The sequence below is a fragment of the Amphiura filiformis genome, unplaced genomic scaffold, assembly GCF_039555335.1.
Source record: "Amphiura filiformis unplaced genomic scaffold, Afil_fr2py scaffold_53, whole genome shotgun sequence".
Taxonomy (NCBI): domain Eukaryota; kingdom Metazoa; phylum Echinodermata; class Ophiuroidea; order Amphilepidida; family Amphiuridae; genus Amphiura; species Amphiura filiformis.
In genome coordinates this window covers 425,572-453,565 of record NW_027305517.1, presented here as the reverse complement: position 1 = coordinate 453,565, position 27,994 = coordinate 425,572, and the positions used below count along the sequence as shown (strand labels likewise).

General features: G+C 36.9%; 1 protein-coding gene across 1 annotated transcript; it reads left to right on the top strand.

The window, feature by feature from the left end:
* Positions 1-114: 114 nt before the first annotated feature.
* On the top strand, positions 115-27,500 carry LOC140144408 (uncharacterized). Its single transcript, XM_072166219.1, has 8 exons — positions 115-244; positions 983-1,102; positions 2,089-2,208; positions 14,904-15,011; positions 20,372-20,479; positions 22,104-22,253; positions 22,805-22,912; positions 27,216-27,500. Exons 1-8 carry the CDS (start codon positions 187-189, stop codon positions 27,284-27,286), a joined length of 843 nt encoding a protein of 280 aa, XP_072022320.1. The 5' UTR covers positions 115-186; the 3' UTR covers positions 27,287-27,500.
* Positions 27,501-27,994: the final 494 nt, after the last annotated feature.

Here is a 27,994-nt window from a genome sequence, read left to right as displayed (position 1 = left end):
AACCACGTGGCAAGGTGGTGTAGATTGGTTGGTGGCCTACTTGTAGACATAATGCCTGCAATTTCGACTTTGGAGCAGCATATCCATCATTTCACTACCTGACTCAAGTAGAGAAACATCGATTAATATCAGCTGCAAATGAAATAATTAATTTGGTGATCCAGATGTTGTAACTAAATCAGAAAGATGAAGTTGCTCGTCGTTCTGTGTCTGTTTGCTGTAGTCGCTGTTACCGTGTCAACAGGTAAGTTAATTTGTACTTTTGGTCTTTGATAGTAGTAAAAGTATTTCAAATTGGTCCAAAAAGTGGTGCTCGCAGAAACTCGAAATCAACTTCTTTGATCGACCATTGAAATTCATTTTAATGTCAGTGTATTTCATACTAATATTCGTCGAGCATTCAAATTCGTCTCACCTGGCGAGAATTGTAAAAGCTTTTCCGTCGTTTGTCATTCATTTTTAGATATTTGTGTTCATATTCGTAAGGCGTTAATAAAATGGATGCATTAGTGGGACGTTTTTGCACTCGACAATTCCGGCGCCCGGGAATTTTTAATATCGCGTGGTGAGAGACGACTGTTTTCATTCGTTTTATAGTCACTATGAGTTTGTTTTAAATAAAACCATGTGATTCGTGCTTGATAATTATTTTTCTTACATATAAGGCATAATGTTGTGATTTCCGGGGATTTCCGGGGACTTCCTTTAATCTAGGATCTCCAATCGTGGGGCATTTTAAGAGTACCTTCATTCATTGAGTTAAGACTCGGGCTTCGAGAGCGGGCTAGGCTTAGTAAGCGTTAGGGTCACCTTAAGCCTAAGGCTTATTAAAGGCTGGCTCACACTATAGCGTCACAAATTCCTACACATCTGAGTAAAATTGATCAGACGGGGACAGGTAGGGGCCGTCTCTCCAATCGTGGGGCTCAAATTTTATATATTGTGTAGCCTACAGTTGTTTTATCTCTTCTCTTTCTCTTAGACACCTGTGATAGCATTCCGTGTTTGAATGACGGGCAGTGCAGTTCGTCCGGGAGTGGCATTTCCTTTTATTGCACTTGTAACAACGGTTACTCAGGAAACATATGTCAGTTTCCACCAGGTAATAAGCTTATTAATATATAATATGAAGCATAACACTCTTGAAAGCTTTTGTTACCAAAGTGATTTTTTTCTGTCTCTGAGATGACCAGTTACAAGATCGTAATACCATCTATGATTTTCTGTTTTAAATGAGAAATTTTAACACTAGTGTCAGGTTGTTGACCAGTTAATTAATATTTCTCATTCATTTGGATGAGAAAGTTTTATAGAAATGAGAAGATTTTCAATTCTCGTAGTTTTATCTAATTCTCATCGCTTTGAAAGAATTCTTATTTCAAATTTACACTAGTGGCAGAGTGAATCAGTATTCAAGTTAAAAACATTGAAAAGTTGACGCTTTTAGTTCATGCAATTTTTTGAAAATTCATCCATATGGACTTTTTAGTTCCTACAGGCAATTCCTTAAAATGGGGCCGTCAGACGGCGGAGCTTTGCATCATTTTTTTTTTTTTTTTTTTTCTATTTAAAAGAAAAATCCCTAGATGATGTTCATACGCAGGTGGCTCAGTTTTCAAGTTATGAGCCTTTAAAGTTGACACATCTACTTCAATCTTTTCATGCATTTCTTTAACCAATATGTTAGAGGCACAAAGATATCTCTTCAGAGGACCGAAACTTTTTGACCACTTTTTTTTATAGGTCCAAAACGTTTAAGCCCCTAATTCTTTTTCACTCCCACCAAGGTATTTCTGAATACTTTATTGTGATTTTATTATCATTCTTAGCGCGAAGCATACCAATATTGATATGTTGTATTTAAGGAGTATTTTTAATCGGTCCTGTATGCTGTAACAAGGACAGACAAATCAACATAATTGTACGAATTATTTCTTGTGTTTATTTCTCCGGGACGGGGCTCGTCTCTCCAATCATGGGGCTAAAATGTTATGTCTACCCTTCTTTCCTCCCAAAAAACATTCCTGCTACGGCACTGCTTATATATTGTGTAGCCTACAGTTGTTTTATCTCTTCTCTTTCTCTTAGACACCTGTGATAGCATTCCTTGTTTGAATAACGGACAGTGCAGTTCGTCCGGGAGTGGCCTTTCCTTTTATTGCACGTGTAATAACGGTTACTCAGGAAACATATGTCAGTTTCCACCAGGTAATACACGTATTTATATAATATGAAGCATTACACTCTTGAAAGCTTTTGTTACACAAGATCAAATTTTCAACGCACCCGCGCACTTTCTTCGCTGTAAACTTGTGGTGCGCTCCTTGCCTTTATTCCGGCAATGAATAATTTGTCTTGAGTCTGTGTAGGGGGGTAATACAAATTTTCATATTGTTTTGCCCGCGATAGGGGGTCATAAAAAATTGACTCCGGTCACCGACATATTCATGACCCTCCCCCTGCCGAAGAAAATGACATCCCCCTTATCATCGCTTTGAAAGAATTCTTATTTTAAATTTCCACTAGTGGCAGAGTGGTTCAGTATTCAAGTTAAGAGCATTGAAAAGTTGACGCTTTTAGTTTTTTGTTGAAAAATCATCCATATGGACTTTTTAGTTCCTACAGGCAATTCCTTAAAATGGGGCCGTCAGACGGCTGAGCTCTGCATCAAAAGGTCTATTTAAAAGAAAAATCCCTAGATGCTGTTCATACGCAGGTGGCTCAGTTTTCAAGTTATGAGCCTTTAAAGTTCACACATCTACTTCAATCTTTTCATGCATTTCTTTGCAAATCCACCAATATGTTAGACACGGCTGTTTGATGTATACTAAATGCAAACTATATATGGCGCTATTTATCCTAAATCATAAATCTTTATTTGCAAGGGTTAGGTGATTAATACCGCCATTTAAACAGCTGGAATAGGTGAAACAAGCAACAATGAAATTGTATAAACATATTTTATCAAACAATAAAAGGAATTATGTGTATTAAGGTTAGCCGAGAGTTTTTCATGCGCTTGATTTCAGAGGGGCGTAAGTTCATAACAGAAACAGCCATGCAGAAAATGAACAAGCGTACCGTGGGACGTAGGCCTACTTACAATAGAATATTGATCCACGGTCAAGACATGAAACTTGGCTTAGCTCGTGCCCGGAGCTCGTGAGTCGGGGGCGGGCGGGGGTTACATGAGGGGCGACATGCCGGGTCGGATGCCGGGAGGGGTAAGCCATTTTCGGCAATTTTCATAAGGATTTTATAAATTTTAAAATTGATTGGGGCACTTCGTCAAGCTACGCCCTGGAAAATGTGTTGATTTTGAATTTATAGCCTTGATATCTTTGATGAAATAAATCAATGCTGCTATTCCCCTGATTACAATGTAATAGGGTACAACAATAACATCAACAACAATATCAAAAAGCAATTATTTGCCAATCGAATTTGGGAAGAATATTCAAAAAGACAGACTTAGCAGGCCTACAAATTTCTGAATTATATAAAGTGAAAAACAATCAATCACGATTCACTGCAGTCAGCGAATCAATCAAATAAAACTAAAAAGAAAGGAGCAAGAAAGAATAAAGAAATAGTGAAAAGAGAAAGAAAGAGAGAGAAAGAAAAGAACGAAAAAGAAAGTAAGAAAGAAAAAGAAAGGAAGAAAGAAAGAAAGAAAGAAAGAAAGAAATGAACAAAAAAATGAAAAAGGAAAAAGAGAAAGAAAAGAGGAAAGAAAGGAAGTAAAAATGAGAAAAGAGAGAAAAAAGGAAAGAAAATTCAGCCACATGCACATGGGGACTCGAACCCAAAAAAATTGGTCATAACAGATTCCCAGTCCAACGCTGGACCATACATCAGCTTACGCAATGTCTTATTCTCGAAGCGGATATGTAACTATAATTTGATGTAATTACTTGATTACAATCGTGTCCGCACAATGGCTCTTAGAATAAACACGCATGTCGGCGCTGAAATTTTGAACGAACTGATGGAGGAAAAACCTCGTTTTTTGCAATACTAGCTTCAATTTGGAGTGAAAATCAAATGGGATAGCAATTGGCAGAATGTTGAGAAATAATGTAGGTATTCAGATGTCTAAATTAACGCCCCGTTATCAAGATATCGATAATTTCACAAAACAGTTTTTCTCAGACAAGATTCTCGAAAATGTTCCCCAAAAACGGGCTTTTTAAATTTGATCGGTACTGTATTTGGTTCTTCCCCATGGCAACATTATTTCTTTAATCGATTTGTAGTACAATACAAAAAAGGAGAAAACAATCACTCGGCGTGGTTTTATACGGAGCGAACATTTGAAAAAACTGCATGGAACGTGTTTTTGATCTTGTGAACATGGTGCGTAAAAATAATTTAAACGAAGGATTTTCAAACGGATTCTAAATTTTTTTATAAACACACAAAAATAATGTAAAGATACATCCATGCACCAACATTTGACTCACTGCGATATTTGATTGCTGAGAAAACGCGGTTTTAGAGAACAACTTTATACGTCTTTTATACGTTTTTTATACGTTTCTTCGTGTAACCTTAAAAGCTTGAAAGGGTAATTTCCAGTAACTAAATAGCGGTCTTCATATTGGCCTTTTCTTCGTATCGAGAATGTTGACGCCTGTATGTGGGTTTCTGACCAAATTAACCTCATATTTGGCCATTTTAGCCCCAAAAGTGCAAATTTTTTGGCGCTTCGCGCGAGTTTATTCCACTTTGGCACCATATTTCAACAGTTTAGCTTCAAAATGGCAAACTTTTTTGTACCATGAACTTATTCTTTCTCCAAAAGGTGATGGATTCACTATACTTCAAGACATTTTTTTCACCCCCTCCCCGAGTCAAAAAGAAATCTACGCTACTGTTTGGAGCAGTGGCGGATCTATGAGCAGTCAGAAGGGGGTGGGGGCAATTTTAGAAGAAAATAATAATATTTAAAAATGCCCCCTGAGAAATAAGAAACTTTTGCAAAATGAAGACCTAATTGAAGCAATTTCTATTATTGTGTAAAAATTTTTAGTTTAAAAAAGCCGAACATTTGTGAAATGAGTCTTTCGTGGACGGCAAGTTTTCCCTATTATGGTAGGCCTATAAATTGTGTTAAACATAAATTGGCAAATGTTGAAAGCAGAAGTGAAAGTGGCCATTTGTTTATCAAGTGCGCAGGGTGATGCCCCCCCCCCCTTAGAACTTGGAAAATTTGCAAAATGAAGACCTAATTGAAGCGATTTGGTGGACCATTTTATTGTTACTATTACTGTGTAAAATTTAAGTTTGAACAGTTGAAAAGCCGAAAATTGTGAAATGACGGACCATAAAGCCTTTCGTTGTCACGTTTTCCCCATTAGACGTATAAATTGTGTTAAACATAGGGCCTAAATTGGCAAATGTCGAAAGCAGAAGCGAAAATGGTCACTTGTTTATCCACTCTTCTTCATTGGGTATCTGAGGGGGATGTTCCCCCCTGAGAGGGAAAATTTTGCTAAATTAAAGTCCAATTGAAGACATATTTGGTGCATTGTTTTTAAAAACAGAAAAAAGGACCCAAACCAAATTTGTAAGATTTCAAACTGACACTATACAATTTTAGAGACTTGCAATCACTAAAACATACATGGATCGATGCTGACAAAATGTGATGGGCCCTACATATCGGGAGTAGGTCTTTAATGTCAGGTCTATTGCGAAAACAAGTTTATCTCTATTCGAAGACAATAATTATTATATTACAAGTTGACACTCGTTGCAATTTTTTTATGCGTATTTCTCCTGAAAAAGGAGAAATTGTGTGGGTAAAGTTCAGCCTCGTACGTGTTCTTCCCCCGTTTGAAGCGTGCGTGTTCTTCCCCCGTTTGGCTGATGACGTAGTTAAATGAAGCGGACACACTCCTCATACAATCACAATCACTTTGACAAGTTTGACAACAGCAACAATGAGTTGTACTATTATTTACCATAACAATGCTGCATAACAATATGCACACTATTGTTCTCATTTCGGAACAAAGCTCACACAGTATTGTTAAAATGCGTTAGATTGATTGGTAGGCATACTTTTATACCTATGCATACAATTTCGACATGACGCCCCATTTCCATTATTTCACTACCTGAATTGTGAGGAAAAACATCGCTTAATATCAGTAGCAACAAAAATAATTTATTTGGTGATCCAGATTTTGTAAACAAACCAGAAAGATGAAGTTGCTCGTCATTTTGTGTCTGTTTGCTGTACAGTTATATTCCAGTCTGAAGCTGTCAGACAATATTTTAAATATTATTAACATCACAAATTTGCAACAAACCCAAATAGTAAAAAAATCAACCCGGGCAGATTGTTTGCTATTTCTCCATTTAGGGACGCACCATTAGATATCAAAGGGGGGGCTGGGTAGTTGGGGTCGTGACAATTTTTGTAGCACGTCAGTGAAGCAAATTTATTTTTTTAGCCCTCGGATGAAGCAAAAAAATTGTTTTCTTCACCTCGGAGAGACAAAATTTTGTTTTACTCCTCGGTGAGGCAATTTTTTTTAAATAGTAAAGTTCTTTATTTTCAGCGATGTGTTTTTCGATTTGTGAAATTTTGTCCATAATTTTGGTGGGAAACAGGCTCCTTGCCCCTTTTCTTTTCCTTTGAGTTCCCGATTTTCTTTTAAATTTTGGGTTAGGTGGGTACTTTTATCTCTCATTGTCAGGGGGCACTCTTCTCCCTGACCACCACCCTCCGCTGGCTACGCTACTGGTTCATCTGGTGAGTTTTTAGCACAAAGCGGAGAAGAAAACATGAACTTTTTGAAAGGAGATCCATGTCTTTAGGATTATATTCTTCAAAACAGTTTATGTGATGATTTCTTACCACAAAAACAAAATCATCCCTACTGCCACGTATGGCTCCCAATCAGTGGCACAGATTTCTTTTTAACATGGGGGGATGGCGTTGGAAAAATCTTCTTGAAGTATAGTGAATCATGCCCATTTGCCGACAAAATAAGCTTAAGGTACAAAACGCGCGAAGCGCATGAAAAATGTTTGCATATTGAAGCTAAACTGATGAAATTATGGTACAAAAGTGGAATAAATGCGCGCGAAGTGTGCAAAAATTGGGAGTTTTTAGGTTAAAATGACCAAATATGAGGTTAATTTAGTCAGAAACCCACAACATTGGGGAATGGTTGTATGGACCATCCCCTTGCAAACTATAGGCGGATCTAGGCCTATGCTCCCAATCAGTCATGTGGCACAGATTTCTATTGACATTGGGGTGGAATTTGGTGAAAATCTGTGAAATAGAGTGAATCAAGTGGTTTCGCTCACATAATAACTTTTCGCAAAGAAATGCGCACAAAATAGTATCAGTTCGAAGCTAAAATAAATATTCTTGATGACAAATTTAGCAAATTTGCGCAATTTTAAAGCTATATGAGGTTAATTTTTCACTAACTGTGACAATTTGTTTCACAATTGTCATCAAATCTTTTTTTTTTGGTCTGAGGTGGAGCGATTTTTTTTTGTTCAGATGGCGCGACAAGTTATTATTATTTAATCATGATAAACACATTCAGCTGAACTCAAAATTTAATATACTGATGTGTTTAAAAACATGTTAAAATTAAAGTGTTCAATGGTAAAATGGCTATAAAGAGTTTATATAATTAGATGATTAGTGACAATAAAGGTTATAGAATGCAACATATCTTGCATAATTATAATGACTCACTTCAATACTAAACAATTCTGATTTTGGAATCTACCAGTTTATTGATCGCGAAAGCCCGAGTTACAAATCCGAGTATGTACTTTGACTTTTAAGCAGAACTTTACCCCGGGACTTTGGTCTCTAAAACACACTGTCAATCATACTTGTTTATCAATCCAATGTAACCACAAGTACTAAGCATGGTAGTATTAGACGCGCTAAATGTGCGTCCATGCACCACTGAGGCTAGAATTCCGGTAGGTGGTTTAACTTAAACCGGAGTTAACTTAAACCTAGGTCTAACTAGTCCCGGCTTAAGCCTAAACCTAGGTTTAAACCACCTTTCGGAATCCCAACCTTAGAGATTAACTTCCGTCCATCACAAACGTGCCGCATTACGATTGTTATGTACGATGTATACATATTTAGAATGGCAAAGACTTGATAAGTTCATCTGTGAGGTCAAATTTGGGCCAAAATGCTAGTTTGGCCCAAAAATCCCCCAAACGGTTTTTTGGCCCACTTCTTTTTCGTAAAACGTAACAAAAAAATTCTTGGGCCAACATTTTTTTTTTATTAATTTTTAAAAACTAGATAAAAATATCTAAGCGCCGCTTTTTAATTTCGACCAACTTCGATAAAAAAATGCTGAATTTTCAAAAAAAAAAATCATAAAAAGCCCGATTTTCGCCTGTAAATTTTAAATATTTTTGGTGAAGTTGGTCAAAATAAAAAATAAATAAAAAACGGCTCTGAGATATTTTATCTAGTTTTTAAAAATTAATAAAAAAATCCGTTATGTTTGGTATTTTGGGCCAAAAATGTCATTTTGACCAAATTTGACCTCACAGATGAACTTATCAAGTCGTTGCCATTCTAAATATGTATACTTTTATATACTAAAAGTACTTTACACCAACAATTTAGCAGTTATGAGGCCGAAAATTTCCATAATTACAAGGTACAGACCAACCTTAATGTAGAAAATTGTCCGCCCAAATGTAAACAATTGTAGAATTTTGTCTGCACAAACTTCTATTTTCAAGATTTCAGAACGACATTTTCTGGTAAATTTTTTTTTATTTTAGTGTTTTAATATAACACTTACCAACTAATAGGCCTATAACACAGTACGTTCTGGTAATTTTTTTTTTTTACACAAATTGATTAATTAATGCATATATTAAAATTATCAGAGAGTAATATCAACATGAACAAATAATGGGGCTCGCATTTTCTTCGGAAGGGGGGTCACAAATATGTCAGTGACCGGAGTCAATTTTGTATGACCCCCCTATCGCGGGCTAAATTTTTTTACAACCCCCCTATCGCGGGTCGAAAATTTTATGACCCCCCTTCCAACTACACAGACTCAAGAAAAATTATTCATTGCCGGAACTAAGGCGCGGAGCGCGTCAAAAGTGAAAAAAGTGTGTGGAGCGAGTTAAAACTTTTATTGTAAGTGTAAAGAAGGCGCGCGGAGTGTGTAAAAATTTGGCATAGATTGTATGCACATTTCGATTGCAAAGTTAAAGAATGCGTCTCAAGACACTTTTGTACATTTTCAAGTCGCTTAATGATCAGGCTCCTTCATACCTCACAGACAGCATTACCATTTATCAATCTGCTAGACCAGGTCTACGCTCTGCTACAGACACTACTCGTCTCGCCATCCATTGGAATCACCAGGTGGTTTGGGGTTCGGGCTTTCAGCATTGCTGGTCCTACTGTCAGTAGTTTTAAGAGCCAACTAAAGACTCATTTGTACACCTTAAAAGAATAATTTGTTGTTGTTTTCCGCTTTTCTTTTTGCGTAAAGCGCTATGTTCGTGTTCTTTGAATTTGTAATAGCGCTATATAATGTAAGTGCTGGTATTATTATTAATAATAATAATAATAATAATAATAATAATAATAATAATAAATAATAATAATAATAATAATAATAATAATAATAATAATAATAATAATAATAATAATAATAATAATAATAATAATAATAATAATAATATGGCTAGGGTTAGGATTAAGGTTTTAATTTAGGTTTAGGGTTAGGATTAATTTCGTGCTTTCTTACACGAAGGATACCGATTTTGTGACGAATTTGAAATGTATTTTCTATCATCAATATCAATGACCAAAGTTACTGGTAAAACCTATTTTCTTGTTGACACCATTTTATCACTTCCGAATGTTTGCCAGCTTTCAAATGGATGCTCCTTAGGCCTAAATCAGAATGAAGGAGGAAACGGGTTTGATCCTGCTTTTTAGTAAACAATCTGGTTTGTTCGTAGTCTTTGGAGGAGGTGTGGTACGCCGCACTCGACCTATATTCGCTTGGTTTATGACCTACTTCACATGCAGTTATAACACCTGCAAACATTACTATATATGTTAAATATGTGTAAACTAAAGTTCTAATTCCAAAATGTGATTCAAAGTTAACGAATTTTGAGGCATGTGATAAGCTGGTGTAGACTGGCTGGTACTTTTAGGCTTACCATTTCCAAGAATTTAATTTAAAATTCGCTTGGTTTATGACCTATTTTTCACATACAGTGTTACAGAAAATATTCGCCCTGGTTATAGCACCTGCAAACATTACGATATGTAAAATATATATGCAAAGTTAACGAATTTTGAGGCACGTGATAAGCTGGTGAAGACTGGCTGGTACTTTTAGGCTTACCATTTCTAAAATTTAATTTAAAAATTAACGAATTTCGAGTCACGTGGCATGCTGGTGTAGATTGGTTGGTAGGCCTACTTTTAAACATATGCTTACAATTTCGACTTTGGAGCATCATATCCATCATTTCACTACCTGACTCGAGTGGAGAAACATCGCTTAATATCAGCTGCAAATAAAATAATTTATTGTGATCCAGATTTTGTAAGCAAATCAGAAAGATGAAGTGGCTCGTCATTTTGTGTCTGTTTACTGCAGTCGCTGTTACCGTGTCAACAGGTTAGTCAATATAAATTATTTAATTTGATTTTGCCAGTTATTTTCATACTTTGGTCTTTGATATATTATATTTCACACTTGTGTCATTGATATTCAAATCAAAAATTTTTGTACCAATTTTGCTACCAAGACGTCTACATGGTAGCAAGCATGTGCACTGTTTATATGCCTAATAGTATACATGGCGCTATGTGTTTGGGGTCATGATGCAGTCATGTCTACAGTAGAATTCACCACGACCTTTGCAGGACTTAAACCACATTAAAAGCTATTAAACCAAGATAACACTCATTGAAACCAGCTCAACTATGTTACATCAGATCTTCTCTGGTTAAATCCACACACACATATTTCTGTTTTATCTGTGCAATGAGCTGGTATTATAGTTTCAGTTGGGTGAACGATTATAAAGCGAACGCAAGGTAACAATGGTGTGTTGGCCTTTGTTCACGAAATGAGACAATAGTGCGAGTATTGTTAACCATATTCTTGAAAATGAGAAACTTAATGGCTCTGGATCGTAACACGGTTTGGAAATAATTTCTTCATATTTTTGGTGTTATCTGTCGTTTACATATCCTTCCTAAAACACCAAAGTGCGAATATTTCCAAACACCTAAATTAGCTAAAAATTTAGGACATGTTACAAAACTATATTTTCTAGAATTTCAAAAGAGTACTTTTAATATTGGCCGTTTATTTTTCACACAGCGACGTTAACTAGGCAATGTCTTATTACCTATAACATACACTAAAACACAAAAGTGCGAATATTTCCAAACATCTAAATTAGCTAAACATTTAGGACATGTTACAAAACTATATTTTCTAGAATTTCAGAAGAGTACTTTAAATATTGGCCGGTTATTTTTCACACAGCGACGTTAACTAGGCAGTTGCCTATACTTCTAACATACACTATTTGTAGAGGTCACGCGTCAATGGTAAGAGCACTGTGTATTGTGAATAGGACAACGGACAGTAACAGTATGTATTATATTGATATATTAGTGGAACCAATGTTTTGGCATCCTTACATCTAAAATGTTAAAATTAGAATTGTTCCATTTTTCTATATGTCCCCCTACTATTCCCACGAGAGGTTGAAGGTCATAATCTGCGTGTTTACACTGAGCACTCTGTATTTTTACCCGGTATTACCTGGTAACCCACAATCCGATTCAGGCAACAACCAGCACGTTTATACTGATGCTTAAAATAAGGGTTGTGGTGTGTACCGGAGGTACTGAAAATATTTTCCTGACCCCAAGCTGCTTTTAAGGTCACAATGTGATACATAAAATGTACATAAAAGAAGTTCAACACCCAGCAACCGTTAACCGTTGTGTTTCCACTGACAGAAATACCGGGTGTCATGCCGCATGGTCTACCTCATGAGGTGGATCACGGTTGCCGGGTGTCCACACCGCATCACTCTGAACCGACCTGTTTCCACTGAGCACATTAACCGATAACACTCTAAACTAAACCACATTACATACTGCAGTTACTGTCCGTTTTCCTATACACAATACACAGTGCTCTTACCATTGACGCGTGACCTTTACAAATAGCGTACGTTAGAAGTGTGGGGATTTGCCTAGTTAACGTCGCTGTGTGAAAAATATTCGTACTTTGATGTTTTAGTGTATGTTATATGTAATGGTACATTGCGTAGTTAACGTCGCTGTGTGAAAAATAACCGGCCAATATTAAAAGTACTCTTCTAAAATTCCAGAAAATATAGTTTTGTAACATGTCCTAAATTTTTAGCTAATTTAGATGTTTGGAAATATGCGTATTTTGGTTTTTTAGGAATGTTATTTAAACGAGAGATAACACCAAAAATATGAATAAATTATTTCCAAACCGTGTTAAGTCAACTATCATTATGTTGCTCATTTTCAAGAATGCTGGTTAACAAAAAGCAGACCATTGTCTCATTTCGTGAACAAAGGTCCACATACCATTGTTTCCTTGCGTTTCCTTTATAATCGGTTACCCAACTGAAGCTATACGCCGTAGAAGTGACGTAATAACTCGGATTAACTACCATAGCAATAGATGAATACAATTTTGGCTATATCGCCCCGCACTACAACGTTCATGCGGTACCGATGCATTGAACCATAGATTGCACCTGTAAGATTAGTCTATTAGAAAAGAGCGGTATTGTATTCAATCTATTATATGATTGAAGACAGGTGATGAGTGCAACCTGCTGCAGTGCAGCGCGGTATTTTCAAAAATTGTATTCATCTATTGCTATGGTAGTTAATCCGATTATGACGTCACTTCTACGGCGTTTAATACCAGCTGATTGCGATACCGCACATATAAAACAGACACATGTGCACAACCAGAGAAGATCTGATTTAATCAGTTGAGCTGTTTTCAATGAGTGTTATCTTGGTTTAATAGCTTTTAATGGAGTTTGAGTCCTGCAAAGTTCGTGGTGAATTCTACTGTAGACATGACCGCATCATGAGCTGCCAACCGTTCCCCAGTAGAAACACGCAGAATGGGTCCAAAACTCAATGGTCCTATCATGTTGTTATATATCTCAAATTGTTTCTCTTATCGCTAGGAATAAATAAAAATTCCTTTAAAAAGAAATGGGGCGCCCAATGGGAGCTTTTATGTGATGTGCAGAAATCGGGGGGCACTCCCACTTTTCAACATCGCTGTCACCCAAAGACCCCATTAGCAGCACCTGCTCTGTCTGTCACCCAAAGACCCCATATTCTTTTTTTCCTTTAGATATGTAATCCAAAGACCTAATATTTCCATCTGAACAGCAACGAGTCGTCCATCACTGATTTGGTCAATTCTTTTGAAATAGCAAAGCCATTTGAAGCCATTTAGAACCAGAAATTCAATTTTCGAGGCTTCTTTTGGCTTTCACCCAAAGACCCATTTAAAAAAAGTCATATTCTCATCCAACGCCCCCTAATTTAGATCCAAACGTCCCCTCTCTCACCCAATGACCCCGTATTTTGTACATTTTGCTCTCACCGAATGCCAAAAATCATGCTATCACCCTTGCAATGATCCCATATTTTTTATATTTTGCTCTCACCGGATGCCCCTTGTGGCCAGCCCTACACATACAATACAACAAGCTTTTCTCGTCAGGAATTATTGCACATAAGACCCCTATATCATAATGATATGTAGAGATACATTAAATTCTAAGAAACCTGCTTCTGAGTAGCAAATTATATCATATTCTGTAAAAATATCATTTTTTTAAATCCCCAAAATGCATCTTTATATGGCAACACTGCTTCCAGTCTATACAAGTGCCCAAGCTGTTCTCATCAGATATGAGTGGGGCCAAGTCACCTTCACCACCTCCTATAAGATTATTATCCAGAGTGCTCCGGCATATAGATTTTTTCGACGCAAATATGGAGAAAATATGTGAAAAATTGCAGTGTTGCCAGTTCCAAAAAAAGACATAAAAATGTTTTTCCAAAACTTTTTTCGTACGGTATGGAGATGCATCTATATCATGTAACAGTTGGTTTTTGCACAAATGTGTTATGCATTGCTGGAATTAGAACGCCAAAATAGGGTAATTTGCACTTTTTTACCCCGAAATTGACTGAAAATTGCTTAAAACTAAGAATTGGGTCAGTCCATATGCTATCAAGGCGGTCCCCCATCTGACCCCCTCTGGTTTGCTTTATATTTTAGTCATATGTTGTACTTGTAAAAATATTAAAACCTGCAAAAAAAAAAAAAAAAATCTGTATTTTTTCATTGCCATTGTATTTGTAGTTTGTATTCCACAACACTAAATGTCTGAATCTGTAAGGCCCTCAGTGAAGTGTGTAGACTCAAAGCACGGTTGCAGCAGTTTAGAAAATATCTGATGAAAAAGGCCAGACTATTAATTGTCCTTTGTCTCACTAAATGTAGTAAGAATTTAAAAAAAAAAGTATCTAAATTCATGGCTCATAGATGTACCGTATTAATGGGGCATGATACTTAATCAGATTTTCCAATATTTTAAAATGTGTCTAAACCCTTGTAGAGATGCAAACAAGATTTTAGATAAATAGCGCCATCATTGTTCAACTTTTCTTTAAAATGACTCAGTTTTACATGCCATCAAGAGCAAACAACCGTGTTTATTTGGCTATGGTACCGCGACCTTTGGGACATTCTGTACAATTCATGTAATTGCTATACATCTCACCGACCTTACTATTTATCAAACAGAATGCGGTGGGTTTTCTTGTTCTAATGGAGAGTGCATAGACGAATATTTTGTATGTAATAGAGAAAATGATTGTGGCGACAACTCGGATGAGCAAAATTGTCCCGTAGGTAAGTTACACAATGAATTCAGGTTTGTCATTTTACAACTGAGAATACACGATGGCTGTGAGTAGTATTTAGAAATTGTTTGAACATTCAAAATGGTTCCGCGACCTTCGGGATATTCTGTACAATTCATGTAATTGCCATCAATCTCACCGACCTTAACTACATATCCAACAGGTGACCCATCACTGCCATGCAATGGGCTTTCTTGACATGTCCTAATAGAGGAAGCTGCATACCAGAAGAATATGCATGTCATGGAAAAGGTGATTGTGAGGACCTTTCGGATGAGGAAGGTTGTCTCTGCTACGGGTTATAATTCATGTTAGTCATTTTGCAATAGAACTAGTACATTGTAGTATAACCAACTGATTTATTACATTCATCGTTAGTGATATGATCACAGTGTAGCAAATCATACTAAAACGATAATGGGGATAATTGTCGCATTTATTTTGCCCATGGGCGCCGCCATACCCAGACCACCAAGTGATCAGAAGATGTGCTCCAATGCTAATAGATAGGAATTTTACAGATAAATATCATCAAAATAGCTGAAAATGTATTAGGCAAAATTCACACTTCCTGTTTGACTAAGGTCATGTCTTCCATAGGGGTGTATGGATTTTAACTGGAATAGCACATTTGCAAAACATTCTCTGGTGGCTATTGCATCTCGATTTATGACCTGTATATCTCCTTTCTTTCTTTCTGTTCTGAGGCGTCCAAATAGTTTCATATTTCAAATGAAACTTGCTGGTTTTATTAATGTTTGTATATTAAAAACTTCGGTCGAAGTTTTGCCACAAGTTTAAAAAAATAACGGTTAGTTCATGAAAAAGAAGAAGTGAAATTTAGCAAAACGCGACGAGATTTATTTGCCCGTAAGATAGAGAGCTCTATTGTTCCGCTATTGTATCCGCTATTGTATCCACTATTGTATTCTATTCATAAAAGCTACTGCAAGAATCGCGGCAATCCCTGATATCGCTGATGTCTACCGCCGGCGTTTCGCATTTATTAACAATCAAAATTATCCCATACTCTTACATTTATAGTCTTATTCTCACCTTTTATATAATATTCAGAAATTGCAATTCGGAAAACTACTAACTTTTCAAGTGAAAATATATATTCCATCGAAAATATATCAGACTTAATTGTATACATAGAAATCTATTATACCCAACCCATAAGTGCCCAATGCACCCAAATATCCCCGCAAATATCTCATACACGATTTTATTCATTCATTTTGGGCTTTAAACACTCAGAAGTTGTCCAAAATGGCAACATCATCAGCATGATCAAACCCTCTATGACTTGTTCACAAGTTGATGCTTTACAAATTACCCTCACTTGACCAAACACGCATAATACATGATCGAAACACCCAGCAGAGTTTTACATAAGATTATGTGGCTTGTCTTAACGATTCAAAAGATGCCACTTTCTTACCCACTGACACTAGCTAATTTGCATGGCAGAAATCTATAGTGAGGACACTCTTCAGTCGCAAACCAACAAAATTCGTGCTATTTTGGCGTTCTTGCAAAAGAAATCTCGTGAATCGAGTGCCCTCTCAACAATATCCCTAGATGTTTGCCAATAATGACACACTCTAGAAACGCCAACATAAATCACCCAACAGCTTCATTTTAAGAATTATTTCAGTATCCAAATCAATAGGAACAGAAAGAGTATGGTCTACACATTCCAGGAAAATGTTTTATTTGTTTCTTCCGCCATTCTATATTTCCCTAAAATTATCACATTTTTTCTCCAAAATCCTATGTAAATGATTCTCCACGCTACGCAGAAATTATGTGCGATAAATCATACAAATTTGCCACAAATTTACATCACTTTAGACAGTATTGCAATATCTTGATGATTTTTAGGCATTTTGAACGGCAACTTGAGTATTTTCAGAAATCAAATATCGCGCCAAGGGGATGACACTCTTATTCACGCATTCATTTACAACGCAAACTTGTATCGAATCCCGGTGGTTTGCGACCAATGAAATGTCCGCACCCCTGGATTTATTAATCCCTGGTATGAATTATGTATTAGGTTTGTCAAGGCAATAACCACGATCCGTTTTGTAATAATATAAAAGCACTTGCAATAGAATCCCACTGAGTTCAATGAACTGCGCCCTGAAACCGATGGAGAAGTGCCTCATAAAGAAGCTATCCCATTGATCTCTATTAACAGGTCAGTGAGCTCTCCATACACAAATGAACAAGTATAATAGGACAAGGCCAGCACCTATTACCTGCTTATCACGGTTGTTTGATGGGATCATTTATTAGATTTTCAAACAAAACATCATGTATAACCAAATTTTAGGCTTGAAGAGCTAAAAGTGATATCGTGCTAATGTATACAGATGCTTTTGAGTCGTGCTCCACTTTAATTTCCCCTCTTTTACAAAATTATTCACTTTAATAGTATTTTTTATACTTTTTCGGATATAAAATGTATCTATTAATGCCAAAATTGGTGGCGCAATTTAGTTACTGGAAATTACCCTTTCAAGCTTTTAATACAAATAATTCTTTTTATTGTTTGATAAAATATTGTTATAAAAATTTCCTTGTTGCTTGTTTCACCTATTCCAGCTGTTTTAATGGCGGTATTAATCACCTAACCCTTGCAAATAAAGAAATATGATTTAGGATAAATAGCGCCATCTATAGTTTGTACTTAGTTAATAATGAAGCCAATTCTATATACATTAAACAGCCGTGCTTAGTAACATGTTATTTTGAAGTCTTAAAGATTAGTAATCGTCTGTGCATATGAACTGCGCATTTATGATGCAAAATATTAGTTCTATATAATATAAAATTACAAATACTGGTATTATGATATACAAAACGACTAATAAAATCATGTCATCATGGCGTCATGTCAAAGGTTCATTATATCCCGTATGTTTGTCTAAATTCATATATATATTTGAAAACAATTTCTACACCAATTTAATATGTACTCAGGTGGAACCTTGCCTTTTTTTAATTTCCATTTCTTTTTATGTAACAAATTCAGGTTTTTCCATTACGCGGGGCCGCCGGGCAATACAAATTTAATGCTAACATTGAATGAACGCAGAATCAAGAATGGGCGTTTCTAGTACATACAGCGTCTGACTCTACCTGAAGACCTAGCCTAAGTCCCATGGGCTCCAAGAGTGGCTCTCCATACACACATGAACAAATACAATGACGGGTCGCCATTGCTCTCCATACACAAATGATCAAATACAATGGCGAGTCCGACTGCCATGCAAATGAGCCAAATGAGCAGACCCTCTCAAGGGTCTGCTCTGTGATACCACACTGATCATACTGATCTTTATGTTATTACAGCGAGGCCCACATACAATGTTCAACACAAAGTGAACGATGTTATAACTTGGAGGGCTAACAAACCAACACCGCCAAATTCGACTGACGTGTGTACAACGTGGGATGCTATGAGGAAATTGAATACTCGTTGTCTGATCATGCATGTGTGTTTATGGTTCGGATAGCGGTTACTTAGCAACTCTCGTTCCGCCTTGGGTTTATTGAATACACTCTATATAAAGTCATCAATATGTCGTTTCCAGTCCTTGGCTGAACTATTGGGTTCAGCTATTAATTTTTAAATAATTCTGTTACCCCATAGCATTAAAAAACTAGTATTTTGATAATTAAAATAGCTGGATGCGGTATGCAGCTGACTGGGGTGGTTACGGGTCGTTAAAACCACTAGAACCACAAACCGCGAAATATGGATATCCAACTAGTTTGCCCCGCAGGGCTACAAAGAACCGCTAACCGCGAAATATGGATATCCAACTAGTTGCCGATCGGAGCTTCAAAAAACCACTCACCCCGAAATATGGATATCCAACTAGTTTGCCCCGCAGGGCTAAAAAGCACCATTAACCGCGAAATATGGATATCCAACTAGTTCACCTCGCATGGCTACAAAGAACCACTTAGCGCGCAATATTTTTTACCTCAAAAAAGAATTAATATCTACCAAAAACGTTTCACAACGTAAAAGCGGCCAAAGTTTAAAAATCTTTCCTGTGTGGCTTTTCACCCTTTTTAAAACTTGGTCCCATTTATGAAAGTTTTAAAGACCCATACGAAGTCATCTATAGGCTACTTGTTGGTTTTCGTAGTTGTCAATGTTTATTTTGTAGAGCAAATGAATTAATGTTCGTGCGTAATTGAAGTTTTTTTCCGTATAGACGTTATAATGTATGTTGTAGCAAATACTCACTTTGTTAAATTCTTCATCGTCATGTGCGATTCTGCGCCTTATGTACAGATGTAGGGCCTATATGTAGCAGGTTGACACACAGTCAATTTGCTAAGTATATATAATACTCTACTACTCTTTATGATCACGCAATATAATAAAACATAAACCTTGAAATGTTTTTGATAACACATACGGTAGCCTACGTCATATTGCACCGCTTTCGAACAGTCTTAAACCTATAAGATTACATTGTTGCATGTAAAAATTAGGACTCATTCTTCATGTTAATACTACTTTACTAAATGGGACCGAGTTTTAAAAAAGGGTGAAAAGCCACACAGGAAAGATTTTTTAAGCTTTGGCCGCTTTGGCTAAATTTGAATTCAAACAGAATAAACAAATATATATAAATATGTAAAGATTATTATTTAGTATTCACTTCTTTCATATAATCATATAATTTGGATTGTACCCTTTCCATAGGGGAGTGTGGAACTAAATGGATTAGCCCTCATCTCCAGTGTATATCAACCGGTTATTACTTTCAGTACTCATTTTATTGTTTACAAGATCACTCTCATGATCAATCCCAGTTTGGGCACATCTTGGTAGCACACTTTTATAGTCATTCATGTTGCAGTTACTTACCCATTGTATTTGTAGTTTGTATTCCACAACACTAAATGTCTGAATCTGTAAGGCCCTCAGTGATATGTGTTGACTCAAAGCACGGTTGCAGCAGTTTAGAAAATATTTGATGAAAAAGGCCAGACTATTAATTGTCCTTTGTCTCACTAAATGTAGTAAGAATTTAAAAAAAGTATCTCAATTCATGGCTCATAGATGTACCGTATTAATGGGGCATGATACTTAATAAGACATTCCAATCTTTTAAAATGTGTCTAACCCTTGTAGAGATGCAAACAAGATTTTAGATAAATAGCGCCATCATTGTTCAACTTTTCTTTAAAATGACTCGGTTTTACATGCCATCAAACAACCGTGTTTATTTGGCTATGGTACCGCGACCTTTGGGACATTCTGTACAATTCATGTAATTGCTATACATCTCACCGACCTTACTATTTATCCAACAGAATGCGATGGGTTTTCTTGTTCTAATGGAGAGTGTATACACGAATATTTTGTATGTAATAGAGAAAATGATTGTGGCGACAACTCGGATGAGCAAAATTGTCCCTCAGGTAAGTTACACAATGAATTCAGGTTTGTCATTTTACAACTGAGAATACACGATGGCTGTGAGTAGTATTTAGAAATTGTTTGAACATTCAAAATGTTTCCGCGACCTTCGGGATAATCTGTACAATTCATGTAATTGCTATCAATCTCAACGACCTTAACTACATATCCAACAGGTGACCCATCACTGCCATGCAATGGGCTTTCTTGACATGTCCTAATAGAGGAAGCTGCATACCAGAAGAATATGCATGTCATGGAAAAGGTGATTGTGAGGACCTCTCGGATGAGGAAGGTTGTCTCTGCCACGGGTTCTAATTCATGTTAGTCATTTTGCAATAGAACTAGTATAACCAAAGTATGCAAAGTTGCGGCGTTGCTTGTAAAAAGGGACAGTTTCATGTAAAATGATAAAGAAACTGAAGAAAAGAGACAGAAGGAAGCAAACCATTTTTAAAGCGGATAACATGGGAAAGAAAGAACAAATGTGGAAAGAAAAATGATGAAAGGGGCGTTGCGTCGTTGCCTCAAAAAGGGCATGGCTTCGCGGCATCGAAGTTACGAGTGTTTATCAAGAGGTTGAGCTTCGCGGCGTCGAAGTTGCCATTGTTTGTAAAAAGGCCCTGGGGGCACTAAACTTTAGAAGTGACGGGTATGTGCCTACCGGTGTCGCGAAGTAGGGGCCTATCGGTAACAAAGCGTTATTTTAAAAAAGGAGATCATTGGGTACAAACAAAATAAAAAAAGGGGTCATTGGGTATAATATTTTGAAAAAAAGGGGGTCATTGAGTATAAGATTTCAAAAAAAGGGTCATCGGGTAGAAAAATTTGAAAAAATTGAGCAAAATTTTGAAAGTTTCGGCATAATTTTGAAAAAATGGAGCAAAATTTGAAAGTTTCGGCATTATTTTGTTGCATTTTGATGATGCGCTTCTAGAAAATCTAGAAAAAAAGGGGGTTATTGGGTAGCCGCAACTAAAAACAAAAGGGAGGGGGGTCATCGGATATGACTTTAAAAAAAGGGGGTCATCGGGTATAGTCGACTTCAAAAGAGGGGGCCTATTGACAGGCACATGCCGTCACTTCCAAAGTTGAGTCCTCCCCGGGTAAAAAGGTTGAGCTTCGCGGCGTTACGGCTTTGCTGGTAAAAAGGAACACTGAGCTTGATTTCTGCATTGTTCTCGTTGACAGAGGAACAGCGCGTGGAAGTTGCCAGTGTTTATAAAGAGTTCGAGCTTCGTGGCGTTACAGCGTAAAAAGGCACAGCTTTATTGCTCCATGTTGCGGGTGCACATTTACTCTAATCTTCGAGCCGTCGGTGTTCTTGTTGACAGAGGAGCAGTTTCGCGTCGTCGAAGTTATCACTGTTTGTGGTCTAGCTTTGCGGCGTTACAGCACGGCGTTGCTTGTAAAAAGGGACAGTTTGATTCCTCCAAGTTGATGGTCTACTTTGATTCATCGCGCCATCGGTGTTATTGTCGGTGAAATCGTATGCCATTTGTTACAATTCATGTAATTGTATAAATCTCACCGACCTTAACTACATGTCCAACAAATCAAAGTTTGTTTGTTTCGTTTTACTCACTTCGCATGTACCTTGTCAAAATCACCATTGTCCGAATGAAGAGTGCATACCACATCCAGTAGAATATTATTGTCCAACAGATGAGCCATGCGATGGCTTTCTTTGTCCTAATGGAAGGTGCAAACCAGTAACATGGAAATGTGATGGATACAATGATTGTTTGGACAACTCTGATGAGGAAAATTGTACAGGTAATATACACCATGAATTTGTCATTTTGCAACTGATGTTGTTTTTACACAGTTGTTTGATGTGATCATTTATTCTAAGAAAACATTATTGTAATGTCCAATTCTGGACCGGAATAATGCCAATCAGCTATCACACTAACAAACACCTAGCACACATATAAATTTATAACATTATATTGTTGCAATCTTTAACATAGATTTTCGTTTCTATATCAAATTATTAATTATTTAATTCTATAAACTGTACATTTGCGTGCAAATTGAGGGCGTAATTTAGATATATTTTTAATTTAAATAATATGAGTTATACCTTACACTTCATATTAAAATGTTTTTTTGAAAATTCCCTTGTCATTTGTTAGTCTGTTTGCTGATGTTTTAATACCATTTTACAAGTGTCTAACCCTTGTAGAGATGCAAACAAGATTTTAGATAAATAGCGCCATCATTGTTCAACTTTTCTTTAAAATGACTCAGTTTTACATGCCATCAAACAACCGTGTTTATTTGGCTATGGATACATCTCACCGACCTTACTACTTATCCAACAGAATGCGGTGGGTTTACTTGTCTTAATGGAGAGTGCAGACACGAAGTTTATGTATGTGATGGAGAAAATGATTGTGGCGACAACTCAGATGAGGAAAATTGTCCCACAGGTAAGTTACACAATGAATTCAGGTTTGTCATTTTACAAGGGAGGATACACGATGGCTGTGAGTAGTATTTAGAAAACTTTTGAACATTCAAAATGGTTCCGCGATCTTCAGACATTGGGTTATTCCATTAAAAATCCACACTACCCCTGTGGAAGATTTTGGAAATATCTTCCACAGGGGGAGTATGTTTTTCAAATGTAATTAGTCAGGTAGTTGACTAAATTATAATTCTATTCAACTGGACTTACTATTTATGATGGCTACGGTATCACGTCATATCCATGACGCATCATCAGGCCGAGTGATCTTGAATTGGCTCTGTATTCTTGACCTGTGACGTCACGATGGTAGAAGTGACGTCACACGAGAGTCGTCGAGGGATCTTCCTGATGGTCGGTTCGTAACTCTTGGACAAGTTGTGGCGTAGTCCCCCTCCGCGATTCAAGGTTGGCTCCTCCCTGCGAACATATATCGCTTCTTTCACCCCTCTTTCATACCACCTGTGTTCTTTATCAAGCACAATAACGTCCTTGTCCTCAAAGTTGTGTTTGGCTGCTTTAAGGTGCGTGTATACCGCAGAGTCGTTAAGTCCTGTTGAACTAGGGCGACGATGTTGATACATGCGCTTGTGGAGAGGTTGTTTTGTCTCCCCTATGTAGTAGTTCTCACAGTCCGAATCCTGGCAGTTAATCGCATAAACAATATTGCTTTGTTTGCGTTGCGGGATCTTATCCTTCGGATGGACTAACTTTTGTCTCAGAGTGTTACAGGGTTTTAATGAGACCGGGATCTGGTGCTGTCCGAAGATCCTCTTTAACTTCTCAGAAACATCTGAGACATAAGGGATAGTAATCCCGAACTTGCGGGTGCTCGAAGCGGTGGTGGAAGATTGTTTGGACGATGTTTGGTCCTTTTGCGGTTTCAACGCTTTTTGGAACGTCCAGTCCTTGTACCCACAGGTACCTAAGGCCGACTTCAGATGTTCGCGTTCACCAGCTTTAGCTTCGTCCGTTGACAGGATGGTCTCCGCGCGGTGAAAGAGCGTTTTGATCACACCGAGTTTGTGGATAAGTGGATGATGGGAATCAAACTGTAAGTATTGGTCCGTATGTGTGGCTTTCCTATATACTGATGTTGTGAGAGTGCCGTCTGACTGAATTTTGACCAAACAATCCAAAAAGGGTAACTGGTTATTGTCCGCACCTTCTTGGGTGAACTTGATGTTGCTGTCAACAGAGTTAATGTGGTCAAAAAACGGATCTAGTTCGCTCTTTTTGATCTTAACGAGAGTGTCATCGACATATCGGAACCAATGCGACGGTGAAATACCACTGTAAGAGTCTAGTGCAGTCTGTTCAAAGCGTTCCATGTAAAGGTTCGCGACAATTGGGGAAACGGGGGATCCCATCGCACATCCATCGCACATCCATCGATCACTCGGCCTGATGATGCGTCATGGATATGACGTGATACCGTAGCCATCATAAATAGTAAGTCCAGTTGAATAGAATTATAATTTAGTCAACTATTTGATCTACCTGGATGATTGAGAATATTCATAAATACAGTAATTAGTCAGGGTTAATTATTTTGAAACCCATACTTCCCCTGTATTATGGCTTTACTATAGCTCCCACAACTGGAGTGAATTTTTAAAATGGAAGTTACCAAATTATCTATTCTATTTGAAACTCATACTCCATCTGTGGAAGATATTTCCAAAATCAATCTCAACGGCCTTAACTACATATCCAACAGGTGACCCAACATGTCCTGGTAGAGGAAACTGCATACCAGAAGAATATGCATGTCATGGAAAAGGTGATTATGAGGACCTCTCGGATGAGTAAGGTTGTCTCTGCCACGGGTTATAATTCATGTTAGTCATTTTGCAATAGAACTAGTATAACCAAAGTATGCAAAGTACAAACCGAAGACCTCAATATTGTTGTCTGTTGTAAGTGAATCTCCCAATCTTTATTTTATTCTTTTTCATTTATTTGTCAGTCTCTTCTACGGAACTCATTAACCACGCTAACTGATTTATACATTGATCGTAAGGGATATCACCATAATCACAGTACAGCAAATCATATTAAAACTATATTAATGGGGATCATTGTCGCATTTATTTGGCCATATGCCTTTACATAAGATTGATGATGCTAAAATATCACCAAGCCCAGCCTATAATATGCCTATACAGGGTGTCCCAGAAAAAAAAACCATAGCGAATACAATTGAATGTAAGTCGAGATATAGACATCAGAATCAAACAATTGAAAATTTAGCGGATAGCTTATTTTTTGTGCATCACATTATGGACATTCTATTTGATTCGGTTGACTGGTTGCGAAGAAATGAAAGATTACATAATGCGTGCATCAATTCAGTTCATTCCAAATTTGATCAACAGACGCGTTTTTCTTACTAGCTCACCGCTTCCTAAAGTTTGAGTATCTCATTATATTTAATCTACGTCACCTATTTTATAATCGGACTGTGTTATGTCATTCATGATTCCACTGAAGATGAACAACAGTTTGTCCGAGAAAACTTTGATTTCTGCAATCATGGCAATTGGAAGATTTCCAACTTCAATTCTTTATGTTGTGCAAACATGTTATATTTTAACTTTCCAAAGAACATTTGAGCCCAAGAATGATAATGATCAAATGCTTACAGCTTTACGTGTGATTTTTGATACCATGCAACATTAATGTTGAAGTTTTAAAAGATTTAAACTTTGCATCTAAATTTCTTGAAAATATTCCAAAAATATTAATGTGTGTGAGAAATTTTTAAAGCCAACTGGAATTATTTAGGCAATAATTCTTTATGCAACATTTATATCAACATTAACGAAAAATATATTTACAAGTACCGCGCATCATCTTACATGCAACCTTCCATGTTTAATATCTTGCTGGTTTTCAAATTTGAACAAAACCTAATTAAATGTTTTGCAAGAAACAGATTGTTTAAAAAGAACGAAAAGGATTTGAACAAAATATGAAGCCCATTGACAGTTGACCACTAGTGTGCATTGTGTTGAATGATCTTTCTTTCAAACTTGGAATGAAGTTAATTGACGCATGCGTTATGTAATCGCTCATTTCTTCGCTATCAGTCAACCGATTCCAGTCAAATTAACGTATTAGATGCATAATAAGATATGCCACACGCTGGTATTTAGAATTTTGGATTCTGATGTCTATTTATCGATTTACGTCCAAATTCATTCGATCGGTATTTTTTCTGTGACACCCTGAATACATAGTAAACAAGTGGTTTTAAGTGCTGTTAAAACACTTAACTCGTCTTGCGCAGAGTCACGGCGTTGCTTGTAAAAAGGGACAGTTTCATGTCAAGTGATAAAGAAACGGAAGAAAAGTGACAGAAGGAAGCGAACGATTTTTAAAGTGGAGAACGATGGAAAGAAAGAACGAATGTGGAAAGAAAAATGATGAATGGCGTGTTGCGTCGTTGCCTCTAAAGGGGCATGGTTTCACGGCATTGAAGTTACGAGTGTTTATCAAGAGGTTGAGCTTCGCGGTGTCGAAGTTGCCATTGTTTGTAAAAAGGTTGAGCTTCGCGGCGTTACGGCGTTGCTCCATGTTGCGGATGCACATTTACTATAATCTTCGAGCCGTCGGTGTTCTTGTTGACAGAGGAGCAGTTTCGTGTCGTCGAAGTTGTCTCTGTTTGTGGTCGAGCTTAGCGGCGTTACAGCGCGACGTTGCTTGTAAAACGGGACAATTTGATTTGATTCATCGCGCCGTCGGTGTTATTGACAAATGAGAAGTGACGTAATGTAATTAATCTTATTAACTACCATAGCAATATATTAATACAATTTTGAATATATCGCCCTTTATGCATTGAACCATAGATGGCAAATATTCTATAGAATATTCATATCAAATCGAAATATAAGCAACATTGTGAGAGAAACCTTGTGGGTTATTGGCAAAATCTCTTCATCACTTAGTAGCAGTTATGTTTGGCTTTCATGCGAGTTCGGGGTGAAAAATTACCCCCGACTTTCAATCCTTAATGCTAACCCTGGTGCAGTGGTGTGTATAATGCATGGGAGTGTCACTTGACGACGGTGACAGAGTAATAGGCCGGATCCTTCAGTCTTTCATCAACTACGCACTGTCATCTGGTTGATCTGTTAGTGAAGACTGAACAAGACCATGATTTTGTTCAAAATGGACTCACGTTATTTGTCTTGTTGCAAGAAATCAGTAAAATAATACATGAATAGCTGGTCAAACTTCGTGTCTTATTTTCCTTACAGATAAGCGTGATGCAAAGAGGGAGAACAGAGGCAGTACGTTGATTCGTCACCGCAAGTTAAATAAGAAATAAATAAATGAAATAAACAAGCTCCCTTACTGGTTGAGCACTTTACCATTTTAGATGGTTTCACTTCTATTTGGATTAAATAAATAAAATATTATTCTTATGGATCTAAGGAAGCTTAAGGAGACACATATCTTACGCCTCGTAATTCAAATGTTCTCATCCTCTTATTATAACCTTGTGTACGCATGCGTCGACTGCAAACGACAAGTTCCAAATTGTCTTCAAAAATTCAAAAATTCAGTATTGCACAGTGGAATGACCATTTTGGAATTAGAACGAAAAATCCATTAAAACGAGTACTAACATGCCCACAATTGGTTCAGTGCTTCTTGAGATAGCTTTTGATATGTTAGGTTATCTCAAGAACCATTCAACCAATAGGGCTAAAACTCTAAAAACCTACTGTAAAATGTTCTGACATAATAATATTTGAGTTTTGACGAAATAATTTTTAGCAAAAAATATTTGACAAGAACATTTTGACATTTTTAAAATGTTACACTGTGTTTTCAGACCAAACGTTTTAAAACGTTTTCACGACCTTTATAAAACCCAACATTTAATGTTATTTAAACGTTTTTGAAACGTCCTGTGTTTACTGAGAATGTCTGTCAAAACATTTACTAATAATAAACGGAACATCGTGAGATACATCCATGTCCCGGTTCGTGTTCGGGATAATATTGTGTACCTTCGTAGCTTAATAAAACA

Bases quoted from the DNA above. Each gene is read 5' to 3' on its own strand.
- LOC140144408 (XM_072166219.1), top strand. From the start codon at position 187: ATGAAGTTGCTCGTCGTTCTGTGTCTGTTTGCTGTAGTCGCTGTTACC. The intron at 1,103-2,088 runs GTAATAAGCTTA...TCTTTCTCTTAG, and splicing joins CATATGTCAGTTTCCACCAG to ACACCTGTGATAGCATTCCT. The intron at 2,209-14,903 runs GTAATACACGTA...TTTATCAAACAG, and splicing joins CATATGTCAGTTTCCACCAG to AATGCGGTGGGTTTTCTTGT.